General features: G+C 38.2%; 1 protein-coding gene across 1 annotated transcript in view; it reads right to left on the bottom strand.

Moving 5' to 3' along the window:
• Positions 1 to 16,775: 16,775 nt before the first annotated feature.
• Positions 16,776 to 19,430, bottom strand: part of ptch1 (patched 1) — a 50,841-nt gene continuing 48,186 nt past the window's right edge. The window contains exons 21-24 of the mRNA XM_030143888.1: positions 19,166 to 19,265; positions 18,103 to 18,450; positions 17,451 to 17,997; positions 16,776 to 17,343 (exon numbers count right to left, since the gene is read on the bottom strand). Of these exons, the coding sequence (XP_029999748.1) occupies positions 17,452 to 17,997; positions 18,103 to 18,450; positions 19,166 to 19,265 (994 nt within the window). The 3' untranslated portion in view covers positions 16,776 to 17,343; position 17,451. The remainder of the gene's footprint in view (positions 17,344 to 17,450; positions 17,998 to 18,102; positions 18,451 to 19,165; positions 19,266 to 19,430) is intronic.

Below are 19,430 nucleotides of genomic sequence, written 5' to 3'. Positions count from 1 at the left end.
TCAACCACGCCCCGTAGATACTCATGCCTCATGGGAAATTGAGTTGTATGGCAGAAAACATAGGTAGGGAAGAAACAGTAGTGGAATAGGAGTTCATGTGTCCCTCACATATCCGTGTTGAAGTCATATCACAAGTAAAGGTAGTGTGCTTAAAACCATACTTAATTAAAAATATGATCAATATGAATTAGTCTATCTATCTATCTATCTATCTATCTATCTATCTATCTATCTATCTATCTATCTATCTATCTATCTATCTATCTATCTATCTATCTATCTATCTATCTATCTATCTATCTGTCTGTCTGTCTGTCTGTCTGTCTGTCTGTCTATCTGTCTGTCTGTCTGTCTGTCTAAATACCTGTCCAGTTATCAGTATCTACTATCTAAAATCATAATAATATAAGGTCATGTGTGTTTTCAGTTTGTCAGGATGTTAAAAGAACAGTGCGACTCAACTTGTTTTGAGATAATCCTGTCATCCACTCAGCTTCAGGGCTGGATAAAGATGGAGAATGGCTTGAACAATTATCAGATTGTGCGCATTCTGTGTATACAGTCTGAAAATGTGTAATCCTTTTTTTCTTTGTACACCAACTCTGTGTATGTGCAAACTCACACTGCACAGTTTCATCTGTGTGAGCTTATGCGTGTGTCATAGGCATACATTTCAGAAGGTTAAGTAAAGTGCATACCATGACCAGGAATTCAGGGGTCCCAGATTGTGTCCCTTTGGAACTCAAAGCAAACTTTGAGGGGTTCCCGGCCTGCAAATCACCCAGAGGCTCCAGCCCATGCACACTGCACCAGGAAGCAATTGTTTAAACATACGTAATGATAGGTGTGTGAGCTTTTGTATGCATATGTGTGTGCATTCCTGTGTGTAAAGGTGCCTGCATGTGAAAGAGATTACATGTGAAAAATGTGGTTGTATCTCCCTTTTAAGGATGTAATGCTTGTGTCTGTGTCTGTGTGTGGTCAGATGAGGTACACCAGTTGAATAACACTGAATTGACATGTTTAAGCCAGGGTATGGACTGATGTGTGCATGAATGATGATGTGCCGTCTGGACAATAAGGAATGTTTTTAAAGTGGTCTGGTGGGTCAATATAAAGACATTATACAGAATTTCTGTGGTAAGAGAGCCATGCCTGTGGATTTGTATGGGAACTGTGTGAATGCAGGTGTGTGTGTAAAAGAGAGACAGACAGACAGTGCATGTGATGTTTCCCTATTCATAGTTTACTCCCCATGGCCTGCTTCCCAAATACAACATGGAAACTGTGTGCAAACGTCTGTGAGCTTTGTCTTTTTTTTCCCTTTTAACATACAGTATATCCCAGAAAATTTAGTAAAAACAGACAGTACTAAATGTCTCAGATTCTTTGATGTAGTAAATTTGACTGTTTTCTTCAGTAACCTTTTTTTTTTTTAAGAAGATTTAAAGAGAGATAATCAGTAAATATGGCATAAATGTTGTTTTAATGTGTTTAGGTTAATAAAAAATAAAAACAGGAATCAATGCCGTATTAATGCCATTTTAAAATGAGTAGGATGCAATTCTGTTTTAATAATTCATTAAATTAATGTGTCCAGTCTCTTTTTTCTTCCTGTTATGTGAGTATTTGAACCTTTTTGTCTTGTTAGGTCCTCAAATTGCTGTTTATTTAGTATATGTGGGTTCTGGGAAAAAAAAAAAAAAAAAGGATTCCTGGCATTGAAATGCACACACACTCACCTTAATTATACACATTTATCCAAATATGCAGAAAAGTTCTTGACACTTGATTAAAGTACTCTCACGTAACATATTTATGTTCACGTCTCTCTCAGTAAACGTCCAGTAAAGAAAGAAGGTAAAATCATAATGCTCCACCCTGGCTGCCAGCCTGGGCCAACATGTAGGTCAACCAGGGCTAGATCACTTCACGTGCACTGTGTTCCTTGTGTGTGTGTCTTTGTGTGTCTAAGGCTTGTAAAAACATCAGCATATGGGTTTGGAACAAGGTCCCTGGCAATACTCAAAAAAGCGAGAGAGAAGGAAAGAAAAACCACGGCAAAAACTTGAGAGAGTGTGGTTTGATGCCCAAAGTGGAAACCCACACACTGATGTTTTTTGTGTATGTATGTGTGTTTATGTATGTGTGTGTGTGTGTGTGTGTGTGTGTGTTTGTCCTTGTGGCTGTGCATGTGTGTTGCTTTGCTCATGCTTGCATGGGCACACATGGATGCTAGAAGAAATGTAGTGTAAACTTCTGTGTTTTTACTGTACTGCTACTCTGTGATTATTACAGAGCCAAGAGACGGGTTGTCACGCAGCGAGGCAGTGGCTTATCCATATGTCTGCGTATGTGCATTTGCTTGTGTGTATGTATGCTTTCATTCTTGGTGGCGAGACCTGATCACAGCCACAAACTGCATATTGGTAGGTGGGAGGCAGTATCAACATTCTCTTAATTCAGTGTCGAAACACTATTGATTTTAAATCAATCTTCAAATTTTCTTTCACTAGCACTGATGCCAAGTTTTGTTTCAAAGAAGTACTGCAAGTTGATGGATAGTTTGAGTCGACATCAATCCTGGATCATTTGCGTCAACAGGAGGAGAACAGAATTCCTCTTTCTAACCAAACTGTAATGCTGGAAGTCATTACCAGTTTTTCATCCCCTACCCCAGTGAAAAAATCTGAACCTTAAATAGATTTGGGAGGAAAAGGCAGAGTGCGTGATCACTAATTTTTGAAGCATAATTGTTTTTTGACCTTGCGGTTTGGAAAGAAAGAGATGGAGCAGGGTGGAGAGCTTGAGTATCAGTCTCGGGAGCTTATCCTGGACTCACTGAGACCAGGAGCTGCTGCACAGCTGCTGACAAATTTGTCAGTTCTGATCCAGACCAATACTATTACTAGTTCTAGTCCAGACCAAACCCATTACCAACCTGGCCCTGCCTCTGTGGCCCTAGGTGACCTGATGCCTGTCTCATTTCACCACACACTGATGCAGCTCTGCAGGATGGCATGGTCTACTGCGTGGAAGTGTGTGGAGTTGGATACCACAAGAGGAAAATATGACTTCTGCGATAGCAACGTTAAGCTCTGTTTGCATGAATTTTGTCTTTTAAGCCTTATGTTCAATTGGTTTTGTTCCCAAAGTACAGGAATTGGTGCAGAAAACCTACTTTTTCCTCAGCATTTTTCAACATACATATAACTGCACCCACAAACACACATACTTTGTTCTACATTTGGTTACAATACTAAATAACCATGTGTTGTCACACTCCAAAGTCCTCCAAAGTTATATTTTATTTTGTTCCATGTGTATAACTTCTGAATTCTTTCCTATTTTAAAGTGAAGCCATCGAGTACACTTCCATCACTTAGAAGTATCATTAAAAATGTTTACGTCCATGTGTCAGTTTGGATTTCTGAAGCAATAGAAGGGGGAGGAAGCAGCCATTGAAATTAAAGTACAGGAATGTGCTGTTAAAAATCTTCAGATCCGTTTGGGTTTAAGTCTGAATATCTGGCTGTTAGGAGAGGAAGAAAAGAACACAGAGATAAAGAGAACAGAGAAAGAAAAAGCACTTTTCAGAAGAGAAAGGAAGAGTTGTCAGAGGTGTCTCCAGACAGGGGCCAGCTCTGCCTCATAAATGGATTTATGCCTCACACAAAGTTTAAAGGAGCTGTTTTTCACTGCTTCCTGTGTTCATTTGTGTGGTTTGTGATTGTGTGTTTGTGTTATTTGTTTGAGGAGGTGAAACTACAGGCAATATCGTTTGATACGGATATTTCCTATGGTGAAAAAATGTGGATAAATATATTATAATTTAAAAGATTTTGTCACACACATTAGATACATTAGAACGGAGCATATGCTGTAGTTAATGGAACCTCCCCCGGATTTTCCATTAAAGAATCTTCTTATGTATAAACTGGAGCTTTGTAAAGTTATGGAAATATATTTATTTACTTCTAACAAAGAATAAGTGAAAAACCTCAGGGCAATATTCAGTTCATAAGCAAATTGATGAGAAAAATGAAAAAAAAAAAAAAAAAAAAAAAATTCAATCATTTCAGGACAATAAGTAATGGTAAGTAATAAGTAAACTAAATAGTAATAAACACACCAAATATATCAGAGGACCATATAGTTTGTACATAATTTAGCACATCAAAACAAGCCTGACAACAACTTCATTAAAATATGGAATACTTTATATTTATATTAGTTTACAGTGTTTACTCATTAAAATCACTTAGCCACCATTTTCATATTATATTCTATAACTTAACTTTCAGGATTTTAAAATTTGAGATAGTGTCAATTTTGGGTAAACCATCAACGTTTCCATTTTACTAGAAAATACAAACATAAGACCCAAGTAACCAAGTAAATTTTGGATTTAGCATGTAACTGAAACATTCCTGTATTGTTAAAATGTCATTCTGCACCCATATTACATAGCTTGTCTGGGGCAAATGGAATTTATACCATTTATACCATTTTCTCCATTTCAACTCTACACTGTTAAAACATCTTTCCATAAAACAGACACAAATAACATAATTAAGACTGACACATTTTGGTATATACACCTAAATAACTTTACAGCAATACAAATGCACATTTTATGCATTTTTTTTTTTTTATCTGACACACAGTCACAAGGATGCACTCTTCATGGCAATTCCAAGCATTTTTAAAGCAGGCTTCTTTATTGCTTTTAGAGGAAGCTGAGCATTGTCTCCGAAAACGAGAAAGGTTCTGTGACCAATGTGAAACAGCACTGCATGCATAGGCATACACACATGCATGCCCACACACACACACACACACACACACACACACACACACACACACACACACACACACGCACACACACACACACACACACACACACACACACGCTTATTTCCTCAGATGTTTTTTGACATTAAGTACACTTTAGAGCTTTATACACTTATATTTCTGATGTTTCTAATTCTATGTGTGCATGTAGTCGTGTTTGAGTCTATTCCACAGGTTAACCCAGTGCTCTGTCTGATTACAGATGGTTACTGGTAATCAACAAGTAAGAAGAGAACCAGCTGAGATGCTGCATTTGTAATCAGTCAGTTAGAAAATCATTGGCAATGAACCTCAAACAGCTGTCAGGTCTAACCTCTAACTTGTAATTCACCCCCTTCGTCAGAGCTTTTTTTTTTCATTTATTTATTTATTTTTTTATAGGAAATAAAAGGAAATACATTACATTACTTTACACCATTACTTTACACCATGGTAACACAAGAAATTTGCTAGAAATTATTATTTAAAAATAATAATTACAAATAAGTAAGTAATAATAATAATACTGTTAGCTGTGAGCAAACAAAATAATTTGGTCTCTCTCTCTCTCTTTTTTTTTTTTTTTTTTTTAAGTTTACACTAGTTTGTCAAATTTAAGTGCAACAAATCAGACACACTTTAATGTGCTGCAAATGTTCAATTCACTTCTGGCTAATTTGGGTCCCAAAGGACTTCACTTGACCTGAAAATGGAAATGATTTGGCCGCAACTAAATATCCCTGTCAGTCATTCATTTCTGAATGAGCAACCTGGTACCAGATACCGGAGTGTGTAGGTTTTTACAGTGACATACTGTATCTTGCACATATATGTGAATTCATACAATTACATACACTGGACAGAGACACACATACACATATATATACACACCTGCTTTCTATTAGTCCAGCAGATTGCAGGGAAATTGAGTGGGAGTGCTAAACACACACACATCCATCTATCTGCCCCTCTGTCTATGATAATTACACACTTCCTGCTCTAAAATCCCTCTCCGACAGCTTCCACCCCAATCATGACTCTGTTTAGGTTTGAATGTGTGTGTGTTTGTTAATGTGCATATCTCTGTGTGTTAGTGGCCTGATTTAAAGGGTCAGGAGTGGCTCATCATGGCAATACTGATACATATATGTGAATAATTACCAGCAAACATCACAAAGATATATATTGTGTGAACTCTTCTTTCTTATATGTATGTGTGGGCAAATATTATTTATGTTATGGGGACAAAAGGCTTCTAACACGGTCATATATGAGGGCCATTTAGGGGATGAAATGCATGCCTGTGCAGTGAAAATAATCCCAGTGTCAGTTTAAGGCTTGTTTTAAGATCAGGGTTAGATTGGGGTGACATTAAAGTTAGAGTGAAGGAAAGGTTTAGGCATGTTGTGGTAATGGTTACGGTTAAGGTTAGGGTTAACTTTCCAGGAAATGAATGTAAGTTAATGCAAGGCCCCTTCAAGTGATGGAAACACAGTGTATGTGTGTAAGTGTGTGGCCTGGCCATTAGCACAACTATGCATGTGGAGGCTATTTACAGATGAGGACTGTGTGAAAAAAAAGTATCAGCAAAAAAAGCAAGAGAAACACATACATATATATTGTGAGTGACAAATTAAAGGAAAAAACTTTGATGCTATTACCTTCTGTATATATTCAAATCCGTATTTATATATTTTTTGCACTACAGTCATATCAACCGTATTTGCACACTCCTTTTAAACACTTTTTAAACACTTTTTTTTTTTTATTTGAATTTATATGACTTTGTTTTACATGTATGTGTATGTTAATGTGTATGTTTTGCTGCTGAAAACACTGTGAATTTCCCCATTGTGGGATCAGTAAAGGAATATCTTATCTTATCTTATCTTATCTTATCTTATCTTATCTTATCTTATCTTATCTTATCTTATCTTATCTTATCTTATCTTCACCCATAAAACACTAATTTAACATTTTGATGAATATGGTAATGATGTAATGGCCCTCACAGTCACCAGATCTCAACCCATTTGTACACCTATGGCAGATTTTGGACTGGTATGTTAGATAACACTACCACCAAAACACAGATGAGGAAAAACTTTTTGAAAGGTTTTTCATCCCTCCAATAGAGTTCAATGAATCAATGCCATAAATCAAATCACCTAAACAGCGTACATTACTTTATGTTGTTTTTTTCCTTGAATTGAAGACCCTGGTGCAAAAAATACTGAAGTCACAAAAAAGTCTGTTAAAAATATTTATAGGGTGGACTTAGTTAAACAAATACAACATGTTTATATGCTCAACTTGAATTGTCCAAAAATGGGATTTCAGTACTTTTAGCACCAGGGTCTTCAAGTTGTCACCTGGCTGTATATCATACCTAAATGGGCTCTGATACTTAACCCTTAAAAACCTACAACTACTTATGTGATGACTTTCAAGTAAATCTCTTTCTCTATACTTAACCCTTTGTCCTTTATCTATCACCATTTATTATAATATTATCCTTTGCATTTTGCATTTTTCCACTAAAATCAGGTATTTTCCCCCAAACTTTAATCTACTATTGATGGAGATGTTGATAAAATCTTCAAATGTTCAAGAAAGGTTCTTCTACCAAAACTCAGAAAAACAAAATATATCATTAACGGAACATAAATTGAAATGTTGGCAACCGCTGTCATTTGTCAGACTACATGGATTTAATGGTGAATCAATGTAACAGTGTTTCCATGTTCACAGAGCCTCTGAACATCCAAATAAGCCATATCTGAGCCAATTGAAAAGCTAAGAAACTGCATTTTACCAGAATTATTTCAATGTATTGATATAATAAATGGTTCAGATTTTAACAATCAAACATTTTAGATCAAAGATAGATGACATATAGAAAATATATCTTGATGCTAAGAATTTTGAACTTTTAGTGCTGTAAGGTTTTTAATGCAGGATTTTTGCAACAGAGTTTTTTTACATTATGGTATTGCTATTTAGATACTTCCTCCTGCATGTGTAGGTCCTAATCTGTGGTAGTGAAGAGCTGATGAGTGTAAGCTGAGAAAATAAAACCATATGTGTGTGTATGTAACTTCCTCCCTTTCATCCTCTATTTACCTGTCATGACAAAAGTTTTAGGATTTTTTTGATATAATGTCTTTTAAATGACTATATATAACTTTCACTCTGCATATGTATTTTTAAACCCTTACAATGCCATCTTGCCAGTTATATTTAACTAAGTTTTCCTTCATTAACATCTGAAAAAAAAAAGACACATTTTCGAGCGCTCCGCTAACAGCGGAGGTCAGTGTTAGTGAAAATCAGCCTCTAGTACTTTATCATCCTCTCTGTCTGTGAATAGTATACAAGCTCGTCTTTATGCGTTCACGTCAGGCTTGAGTGTGTGTCTGTGCTCATATCAGTATGTATATTTTTTGTGCATATGTCTGTGTGTTGATTCAGAGTGAGCCTCCCTCTGGGGTCCTCAAAGCTCTCCTCCAGCCCTGTTCCTCATTAGGCATCTGTCATGGTGCCAGAATCAATAAGCACAGATGGAAGGAAGAAAAAAAAAAAGTGAAAATCTCCTCTCTCCTCTCCTCTCCTCTCCTCTCCTCTCCTCTCCTCTCCTCTCCTCTCCTCTCCTCTCCTCTCCTCTCCTCTCCTCTCCTCTCCTCTCCTCTCCTCTCCTCTCCTCTCCTCTCCTCTCCTCTCCTCTCCTCTTTGAATGTTCAGATCATTAGTACATTCCGAAGTGTTGACTATCATCACCAAGGAAAGACCCTCCTCAACTTTACTGTACTTTTAATAATCTCTACGACTATTCTTTCATTTATGACCCTCACTTTATAACCTACCTCCTGGTAACTACAGGGACTGTTAGAAAAGTGTTAGAGACATGTGAAATCATATGCTCCAGTTTTGTTTGGCTTTAGTAGAGTTAAGTATTCACTCAACACTCCCAGACACACATGAAAATATTTAGCTGTTGGTTTCTGTCTGTCTTCTCTCTGCACCCCTTTGCATCCTAAGATGACACATCTGTTTCCATACATTGTTGTCTGTTTTCGGCAAAGGGCAAACACCACAATCCAAACAAAGAGGTGGATGGTGTGCATTCATCTGGTGTGTGTCTATAAATGTGCATGTGTGTGTATTTGCATGGCACCGGGACAGAATTAAACAAAAGGAAGAAAGGATGACAGTGTCCAACCTCAGTTTGTCAACTTCAGTGTAAACAGCCATACATCACGCTAACATCTTACATGTGCTACGCCCAATCACGGCAGTCACACACAACCGCATCAACACACCATTAATGAAAACAAAAGGATGGAGAGAAGGAGCTGAGAGGGAGACGAACAGAGACAAAGGCAAACGGAAAGTGAAAAGAAACACACAAAGAAAGATGTCAGTGAAAGAAATAGAAGGAGAAGAAGCCGAACGTAGGATAAATACTTCCAGTATTAGCGGAAGAGGAGAGATTATGACATGGCTTGGCATGACTCTGTAGCACTCATCTGTAACGCAAAGAAAGAGTGGGTGGGTTTTCCACCTCCACAGAATAAATGATGCGAGGGGAAATGGGAGTAAACAACATCAGTCATTATAATTACTCTCATACGGCTACTCCCAGCCACCATCAACCATCCTCTAGCCCCCTCCTCACTCTTTTCCTCCCTCAATTTTCCATCTGTCTTTCTCCAAATCTGTTTTCTGCCTCTTCTCCACAACTTTTTCACTGTTACACCTTTAACGTTACACTTTCTTATTCACTTTTTTCCATCCATCTGCGGCAAAGTCAATTTCATGTGGTGTTTGTTTCAGGCCTTCAGTCTCAAGCTGGAGTAGTGAGGTCTGAATGTAGCCCCGTACCAGGAGATATACGAGGCAGTGAAAGTTGGGGGAAAATACTACAAATGATTGAACATCAGGATCTAGTGTAGAATGTTGTCTGAATGCAGCGAAAACAGTCACAAGTCGTAATAACCTTGGCAAATTTCTGGAAGTTTTTATTGCAGACTGTGAGAGAGATAGAATCTTTGGCTCTGTAGGAGGACGTCTCCTGCAGCAGAAGCCTTTCAACCCTGCTGAATGCATAGTGAATCATGTCAGCTGTTCTAAGAAGTGGACGTGGTTCTCTCACTGTCTTGGACTTCTATAAAGCCCTCTCTGGAGTCTTCTCTCCTTTCTTTCGAAGGATCCCTGGAGAGCTGTAGTGGTGTGTAAAAATGTGCTCAACAATGGCTTGTTTAGAAACACGTGTTATGTATTAATAAGAGAATGCATAGCTATAAAAAAAAAAACAAAAAAAAAAACATTTATGATTCCAAATGGTACAAATTCATTTCGTTGTAAAAGAGAAGTATTTAATATAAAAAAAAGTAGAGGATCTTAGCAATCATGCAGGAAAAGCACAAATGTACACAGTGGATGCAAGTCAATGCACATTTGTTTAATGTTTCTGTCTGTGTGGAAGTTTCATTTCAGAAATAACTTGGGTAACCCAAAAAGACAGAAAAAGAAAAAGAAGATTGACAAATCCAGCACAGATGTAGACTCTGAATTTGCATCCAGATATTGTGCACCTCCAATCTTTCCAACAGGTCACACGGCTCCACATACTGAGCATATTTCTCACATGTCATTCTCATAAGGGCTATTTTCTTGTTATTCAACCACTACAGACTGCAGCGCTGCATTTTAACACTGGGCTTATGTAAGTCTGATGACCGGGGACTTGAACCTCACATTCTTCTGGATCGGTCTTTGAGGGAGAACGGACTGCATCTGGGGGAGATAAAACAGCCGGCCAAGTAAAACGGGTCCCTGGGTGGGACTGAACACCAGCACCAAAACCCACCCAAAGCCACCCACATTGAAATCACTGAGTGAACAGAATAGAAATAATCTCTGTTATAATGTTAGTGCCTCTCTAGAAACATGCCAAGTGCTCTTATTTTTTATTTTATTTTTTTTATTTTTCCTGGAATCATTTAATATTTTCTCTAAGAAATAGCCAGATCTGAAATTTTTTATGCCACAACCTGGTATGCAGTTTATTTCCATTTGCATGTCTGTTTTTCATCTTCAAAAATACATCCATACCTGAACATAAAGTTATAGAAAGCAGACACTTTGCTTCACTGACCATAGAGACCAGAAGCAGAAACAGTAAAGCTATGTCCAAACTTTAACAACACCTTAAAATCCTCTCTCTTTCTGCTTGTTTAATCTTTACGCAGACACGTAAAAGTGTTGACTTGTAGTTTCACAGGGAATTTAAAAAGTAAAATACAAAGTACAGGAAATAGAGCTAAAAGTATATAACATATTGTTGTCACTCAGGTTTGCCATTTGGAAGCTTTGATTTCAGTCTGACAAACAACGCTTGTTCATATGTATATTGTCGCATACACACACATATACACACACACACATACACACACATCAGCACAAAGACAGGTCTAAAGTTGAATGGTTTTCAAGGTGTCTGTGAGGCCTCAGGAGTAAAACCCCTATTCGTCTTGATCTGGAGTTGTATCAACACACTATGTGATGCTTCCTGCAGATTTATTCTTAAAGTCTATTTTTTTTTATAAAGAATGTGTAAATCTGGCCTCGATCTGGCAGTAGAGCATGTGTGTGTATGTGTGTGTCCCATGCAGCCATGTCAACAGAGCAATCATTCTTGTAGAAGAGAGTATACACTTAGAGGGTTTAGCTCTGCCGGCAGGTGATGATGGACAAGCCTTTCAGGGAACGAGTGAGGGATGGAAAAGCGGGAGAGGGAGGGAGAGAGAGAGGGAGGGAGGGAAGGAGATGGATGGAAAAGAAGGACTGGAGCAGAGGAATCAATAATTTCCTTTACATAATACTCTTTGCACATGTAGGATTAAGGTAAGTAAACATCAAAAAACAACAGAGATAGAAAAGGGATGAATGAATAACGGAAGATTGGAGAAAAAAAAAAGCTTTGCTGTAAGGTATGTATCCGCTCCATTGTCACCTAGTCTGGGCAGAGAGCCACAGCTGAACAGTCCATTAGTCCAGGAGAGAAGAAGCTTGGTAATTGCCCCCTCTCTCTTCCTCTTTCTTCCCCACTCTATCCCCCCTCCTTTACTCACTCCTTGGCTGAGAGGACAGGTACAGGAAACACTCATTCATTAACAACCTGGAGCTTGTTAGCTTGAATGAGGTACTCTTCACAATATGTGTAGTTTGATGTCCGAGGGCAAGTGTGTGTGTGTGTGTGTGTGTGTGTGTGTGTGTGTGTGTGTGTACATCTCTTTGAATGTGTGCATATGTGGTTGTGAGGAGGCTAGAGGTGAGGGGGGCTAAAGGGGAAGACAGGGCCAGGGGGAGGTGGTGGGGGTTGTGTTGGGGGTTGTGTTGGGTTGGTTTGGTGACCTGGGGTCCTGCAGCAGATGAGGGGAGTGCTGGTAAGAGGGACCTTAACAACATTAGAACTCAATGAACCATGTCACCTCCAAACAACCATGGGGTGGTCACAGATATGCAACCTTTTACCAATTCTTCACACACTGTTATCCACTAGTGTATTGGAGAAATGCCTATTGAGAAAACAGAGGTTGCTTTTCAAGTCTTACATTAATAGCGGTGCCTTTTACTGATAAAACAATGTATTTTGGGTTACTTTTTTTTTTTTTTTGCATACCTTCAGACTTAAGATATGCAGCACCCAGGCAGAATCAGTTGCATAAATATCAATTCTATGTCTCTATGAAATAAATCATAAATGTCATAAATACAATTAAAAGTTAATAGAAGAAAGATGTCACCATTTTGAGTAGCTGTCGAATTGAATATTTGTGCATAACCTTACTTCAGACCATGTTAGGAAGATTTTGAAACTGGTAAATCAAATGAACTATTTCATTTATTTCATCAATTTAATGTAAGTTAATAGATCTGATGACATTTAACCTGGGCAAGGAAACTTAACCTCCTAAGACCCACTGTCCACATTTGTGGACAAGAGTTTCACAACTTTATACAAAACAAAAAACAAAAAACAAAAACTATCCACCACAAAGGCCATTCCATAAAAATTTTTAAAACTGCATCTGAAAAAACTTGTGTCATGATGTTTCCAATATAGGCACTTATTTAATAAAAAACAAAAAAAGCTTGTACTTTGCTGACATTTCCTGGGTCTTACAAGGTTAAAGTCCTGAAACACATTTAAAACAACACTGTGTAGTGTTAGAAGTGTTCTCTAGTTTCAGAATGAAAATATTGCTAAATGTAGGATTCTTGAAAGTGTTCATTTCCGATGATATTCTAAATATCCTCTTTAAATCCAGCAATGCATTTTTGTCCTTTGTAGTGGACAAGAGTTGCACAAAGTTTCACACTGCCAGTGCTGTCCACTGTAAAGGACATTCCATAATAAATAAATAAATCTGGAAAAAACTGTTGCATCATATTGTTTCCAAACAAGGCAATTATTTAATCTAAAAAAGTCCAAAATTTTACTCCTTGAGTCTCAGTAGGATAAACTTTTAAATATGTGTCTAAAGTCTTTAATTAACAAAATTTTGGTGAGCTTTTGTATTAAAATTACTTATTTTTTTCTCGGTGACTGATTATAATTACATTCAGTTAGATATTTAATTGTGTAACACAGCTATTAGATGTTGATAATTACAATTCAACACTGCCCTTAGGTTCCTCATTCAAACCAATAAAAGTGATTTAATTTGGTTTCTGGCTGCCACATTAAAAAAACCACTAACAAATGCAATCTTCATGAACACCACCTGAAACAGTCTTTACCTTTGCTCTGTGTTTTCATTTAGCCAAAGACTAAAACTGTCAACTCAAGTTAGAAAAGTTCAAAATGTGACACACCACACTCCCACCCAGCTTTCCAAACACACCCTGTCATTTGTAAGATGTCAGCCTGGCTCTTTGCAGTGGTTGGACAAAATGCTGCAGAGTAGTGTGCCTTTATTGGCTTTAAAAGATAATGACATGGATACAGCCTGCCTCAAACCACTGATCTAAGGTCAGTGAGTTCCCCAGTCTCAGGATTTATATCAACATTATCCACAGGAAAACTGATCCTCTATTTGTACTTAGAGCAACAACAGTTGGAGCTCCAGATTAATAAAACAAATATTTACTTTAAACCAATGTTATGCAGCAAATAGTTTAATTATATTCTCAAGACAAGGCTTTAAATGTGAGCTCAAGGCAAGTTTGAAGCTGTCTTATAAGAATAAATATCTGCCACCCATGCAGTTGACAAAGCATGCTCCTTCTCTCACCATCAGTGCTGCAAGCTCAAGGCCACATGCCCTTTTTCATTACTCCGAACAGGCCAGCTGTATTGTAACTACAACCAATTTCCTTGCAGTCTATAAAGCTGTCAATCAAAATCATAAGGAACAGGGAGTGGAGGTAGGGGGTGCAGGGGCGGAGCTGGGTGGGCTGTTAGGGAGGGCTGCAGGGCTCCAGACCAGATGCCAGAGTTACACTGCAGGACAGGACCGAGGGAAGGAGGGAGGAGGGAGGAGGGAGGAGGGAGGGAGGGAATGCAGGGAAGTGGGTGGAGGGAAGGAAGCCTGGGAGGTCATGTTTACCTGTAGCTCTTCTTAATAGGGAATACCAGAAATGTTTTGACTTGCATGGAGGTGATGTTTGTAGTGCCTGTCACTATGCAAACCCCAGTTCACTTAAGACCGGCTTTGTGAAAGATGTAGAAGATGCGTGCGAAGATTATTACACCAAAGTCAAACCAAAGCAATATTTTTCAAGAGTCCATTTATTAAAGTTATGAACAAAGAGACAAATAAGTTATAATTCTTTATTTGTTAGAATTCTATCAGTGTTTGAACATTAATATTTAGAGAGCTAGTACAATTTTCTACTTTCATGGCTAGCCTTTGACAAATCCATAGAAACAGCTTTCTGACTTCTCTCTCCAATGATCTGAAAATAATACTGAAGGGGAGGTGTCAATGTTGTCTCATTAGACAGTTAGCAATGAAAGTGTGCACCTTTAGGTTTTTTCTGTTATGGTATATCATTACATATAAACTCTTTAAAAATATACTTCTGTCAAATACCTTGACCACTACTATGTACACTACAAAAATAAATTTTCATATAAATAAATTATATGGCATACATTTATCTTTGTAACTGAAAACAGCATACATCCAAGCCAACCGAGACCAAAGTGGCAGTCTGGAAGAACCACTGATTTTTTTTTTTCCTTTTAAAATCCTCTAAGAGCTATGATGAGACCTGTAATGTAAAATGTTATATACTCTTTTTCCTATTTAACATTAGTAAGCACTTTATACAGATCAAACTCCATTAATGTAAAAACATTAAACTGTAATAGTGTTTTTTCAATAGACATAAAAATCCCTGCATTTGTTAACCACTGGCATCACAATAATGAAAGAAAAAAAACAACACATTTTATATTACAAAAATATAAATATCGCAATTGAACCTTGAAAACGAAACAAACAAAAAACATTAAAAATGAATAAAATAGTTGCCAGCTATGATTCTCTCCATTATTGCCAATGTGACATAGGGAGAAAACAAAACAAATAACAAACAGAACAACCTATTTCATGCAAGCAGCTGACATAACATGGTTTGACAGGAGGAAAGTCTGCAGATTTGTAGGAAGAGTGACAAGGGTTTGAGAGGATGTGAGAATGTTGGTGGCAAAAACATAGGTGTGGATGGGTGGAGAGACAGAATGAAAGGGGCCCAGTTCTGGATCAGAATGTTTGGTAGCTGGGGGATACAGGTATGCATGTTAAATAAACACATTCATGCAGATTTTAACTGGCCACTCATAATAATGCGTCCTGGGCAATTTGTACTTTGACCCCTGAGGTTTTGGACTTGCATTTCACAAACTGAGGTCAGTGGGGATGCCAAATTGGGTCCAAGTTGTCTCTGTTGTCACTACAAAAAGCAGAGACGGAGTAAACTCAACTCTCTCTCACACACTCAGAGGTTTATATACACAAACACATTGTGACACATGGAGCACATTGTTAGGCCATATAGGGCTTAGCCCTTAGCAGGCTGTATGGGCTAGCTTATAGAAATAAAGAGCTACTTAAGGAGGAATATTCCTGTGAATTCAGTTGAAATGCAGTCAAGTGCCATGATGAATTGGGTTGTACAGTATCAGTCTGAGCTTTAGCTTATCCATACACACAGCCATTTTGGGTGCAGTTAGTGCCCCATGTTGACCCTGTTCCAGAATCAGTAATGTTATCGTCCCTGTAATGGTAAATTGAGTTATTGAGGTGCGTTTACTACTCATGTCAGTACACCGAGTAGAACCTGTTTGAGCCTGCTAAGGTTAAACAATACATAACCTCGTACAGTAAAAAACAACCAGAGAGAGGCCTAACAGACAGTGATACGAAGCTGAGAGCAGAAACAGGTTCCAATGCAGAGGCGAAAAACTAAAAATCTAAATAATCATAACAAACAAAAAAAAGTCTTCATATCTGCTCGTCTTAAATAGCACGCATAGCGTGTCGAGTTTAACAGTAATTGATTCATAACTACCACAGGTTTGTGATAAAAAATTAATAGTTTAACATGCGTACCTTTATACAATAATAAACACATTCACACACACATAAACGCACAAACATATACATATATACCATAGCCCTGTTTGATCATTCTAACAGTTCCCTCATATTTAAATGAGTGTCGATGTTAGCCTGTTCTGAGGATGCATTTGATGTATAAGCCAGAAAATTACTGGAGCCGTTTCACATCATACAGCTCTAAACACAACGACTCTTACACACACATACACACACATTTATATATATATATATATATATATATATATATATATATTTATATATATATATATATATATGTATATATACATATATATATATATATATACACACAGACACACGCACACACATTTATTTGTATGTATATATACACGTGGTGACAGATGACTTCTTTTGTTTAAAAAAACATTTGCATAGAGTTATAAATGTATATTATTTAAAAATATTTTGAGCAGCAACAGTAAATGCTGACAGGTATTTTTGTCTAGGATGAAGCTTTCAAATGGCACAGATCCACAGATGAGTGAACAGTAATCAGATATCAATCTCACTTTCTCCCTCACACACACACATACAAAAACACACATGCATGCACACACACACACTCACACCATATAAAATGGCAGCCCCAGTCTGTTAACATGAGGAGTTGTACAGCTCCTAAAATTATAGCTACTTTTTGTTCATATTTACATATGTGTACATCTTTTAAATATAGATAGAAATATCTAAGACAACAGGGTTACAGTAAGAATGAGCACCATGACGACAACACTGGCATTTTCTTGCCACTTAAGAGTCAGGCTGCAAGTCGGGCTGGGCTGGGCTGGGCCAGGCCTGGTCAGCTGCTTGGTAATACAGAGGAGTCCATCTTTGGCCGTTGTAAGTTCTTTCACCATAACTGGAAATAAATGAAGACAATGCATTTTCAGTATAAAATAAGGCAGATTTTCTAACTGTGTAAAAAACACTTGACATAATGATCTGTTGAACTATCCGAACACTCACCTCAGCTAGCCCGCCTGCCACTGTTGATCTCAACTGCCTCAAACTCCAAATCCTGGAGCTCCATGGACTCCACCTTGGCCCCTCTGGCCCCCATGTGGGTGTCCTGTGGCACATGTGGGTCCTGGAAAGCAGGTTCTGCCTCCTCTGGCCCTGTTGAACAGTAACTGTCTGTTGCAGTGTATCCTGGGTAAGAGGATGCTGAAGGGCTCTGAGTGGGCAAGGGAGCTGGGTGGACAGCGACGGTGACAGAGGCCGACGCAGTTACCGTGGTGATTGGTTGGCAATACGGTGTAGGGTTGGGGTGGTGCAGGAGGTTATGATTAGGCTGAGGATTGTGGGAAGGGCGGGCTCTGGGGCCTGCTGAATGTTCTCTATGGCTATGTGAGCCATAATGGCCCCCAGCCTCAGTAGCAGTTTCAAAAGCGTCCATGCGCGGATGGGCTGGGGGTGGGGCCTGCCAGTGCAACTGGCTTTTGCGGTCCCTGTTGCTGTTGCGCTGAGTAGCCCCAGTGTGGGGCCCTGAGTCACAACCCTGAGAGGGGACAGACTGTGGAGCAGAACAACAAGAAATGTATTTATGTAATATAATAAGTCAAAGAAAAACTGCTGTTGGAGAATCACACATGCAGCTCAATGGGGATTGCTTTCTTACCGAGGATACAGTATAAGCTGGAGGGTCAGGCTGTCTGGCTGAAGTCCTGTACCCTGATCCTGCTCTCCTTTCCTCTTCTGTCCTTACAGCTCTGCCCCTTCTGGCTTGGAGGTGGTACTGTTGCTGCTCCTCTGCTGGTCCCCTGTTTGAATTGTAGTGCAGCTCTTGGCTGACACCAGACACTGTTGTGTTAGAGCTGTACTCTGAGTCTGACGAGTCTGAAGCTGCACCAGAGGTGGTTGTGTTTGCTGCAGTGGTGTGGTGAGGACGGACTGAGAAGTGGACAACGTGAGGAGGGGCCTCTGGGGACGGGGTGGGTAAACGGCTGCGACCATCAACTGGAGACACCTGAGAAGTCCAAAGAGTGTAGTTAACTGACTGACTGACTTAAATGATGATGTACATTGATGGACATTTTGCATCAAAGTTTGCTGCTTGGAAAATTCCCTACCAACTTGTGTAACCCTCCCACTCTTTGTTGATTTTCTTGATATAATCCTTGCAAACACTGCAATGCTATGCTTAAAATTTGTGTATATCTCAGGAAATTCATAGAATCCTTCTTAAGAAAATGTATAGTAAAATTAGAGCTTTTTTTTTTTTTTAAGCAAGATCTGTGTTAGCAAATATTTATGCAAGACCAAATAACTTCTATATACATATATTTAAAACCTCACTGACCTTAAATTTGATTGCAAGTAAGTAAAAACTATTGCAAATGGTTTGTATTTGGACCAATTATTTGTGTTTAGTCATTTGATTTTCACAACAGCAACGTATTTAAATAATATATGCTGCACTATCTTTGGGGTTACCTGAGTGCTGAGTACATACTGAATGGGACTCCAGTAAAATTGGTGATGACTAGATTTAACGTAATAAAATAAAATGGAGCTCTGTGGGCCAGACTTAAACAATTAATGTATCTGAAGTAAATCTTTAAGATTTTGGAAGTTCCTGTGATCTTCATTTCCATTCTCCAAATGTAAACTGGTCTAGAGAGTCTATTCTTTTTTTTTTTTTTTTTTTAGGTTGTCTTAATATTGTACGTGTTAAACCTTACCTCTGGATATGGCCCAAAGTATGACAGTAATACTGGAAGAAGGACCAATCCATTTAGTACTCCAAGGACTGTAAGAATGGCCAGCACTGCAAAGAAATACCTGCAATGCAACATACAGAAAAAAAAAATCAGTGTTGAGAATAATTTCAGAAAAATTTAAGTTGTAAGGTTTAAAACAACAGTTCATGCAGTTTCTGATGTGATTCAACATAAAAAAAAAAAATTAAAAAAAAAGTCCGATACTGAAACTGCAAGACTGGGACAT

Source organism: Sphaeramia orbicularis, chromosome 9 (assembly GCF_902148855.1).
Source record: "Sphaeramia orbicularis chromosome 9, fSphaOr1.1, whole genome shotgun sequence".
Classification (NCBI taxonomy): domain Eukaryota; kingdom Metazoa; phylum Chordata; class Actinopteri; order Kurtiformes; family Apogonidae; genus Sphaeramia; species Sphaeramia orbicularis.
This window is presented reverse-complemented; position numbering and strand designations above follow the sequence as displayed.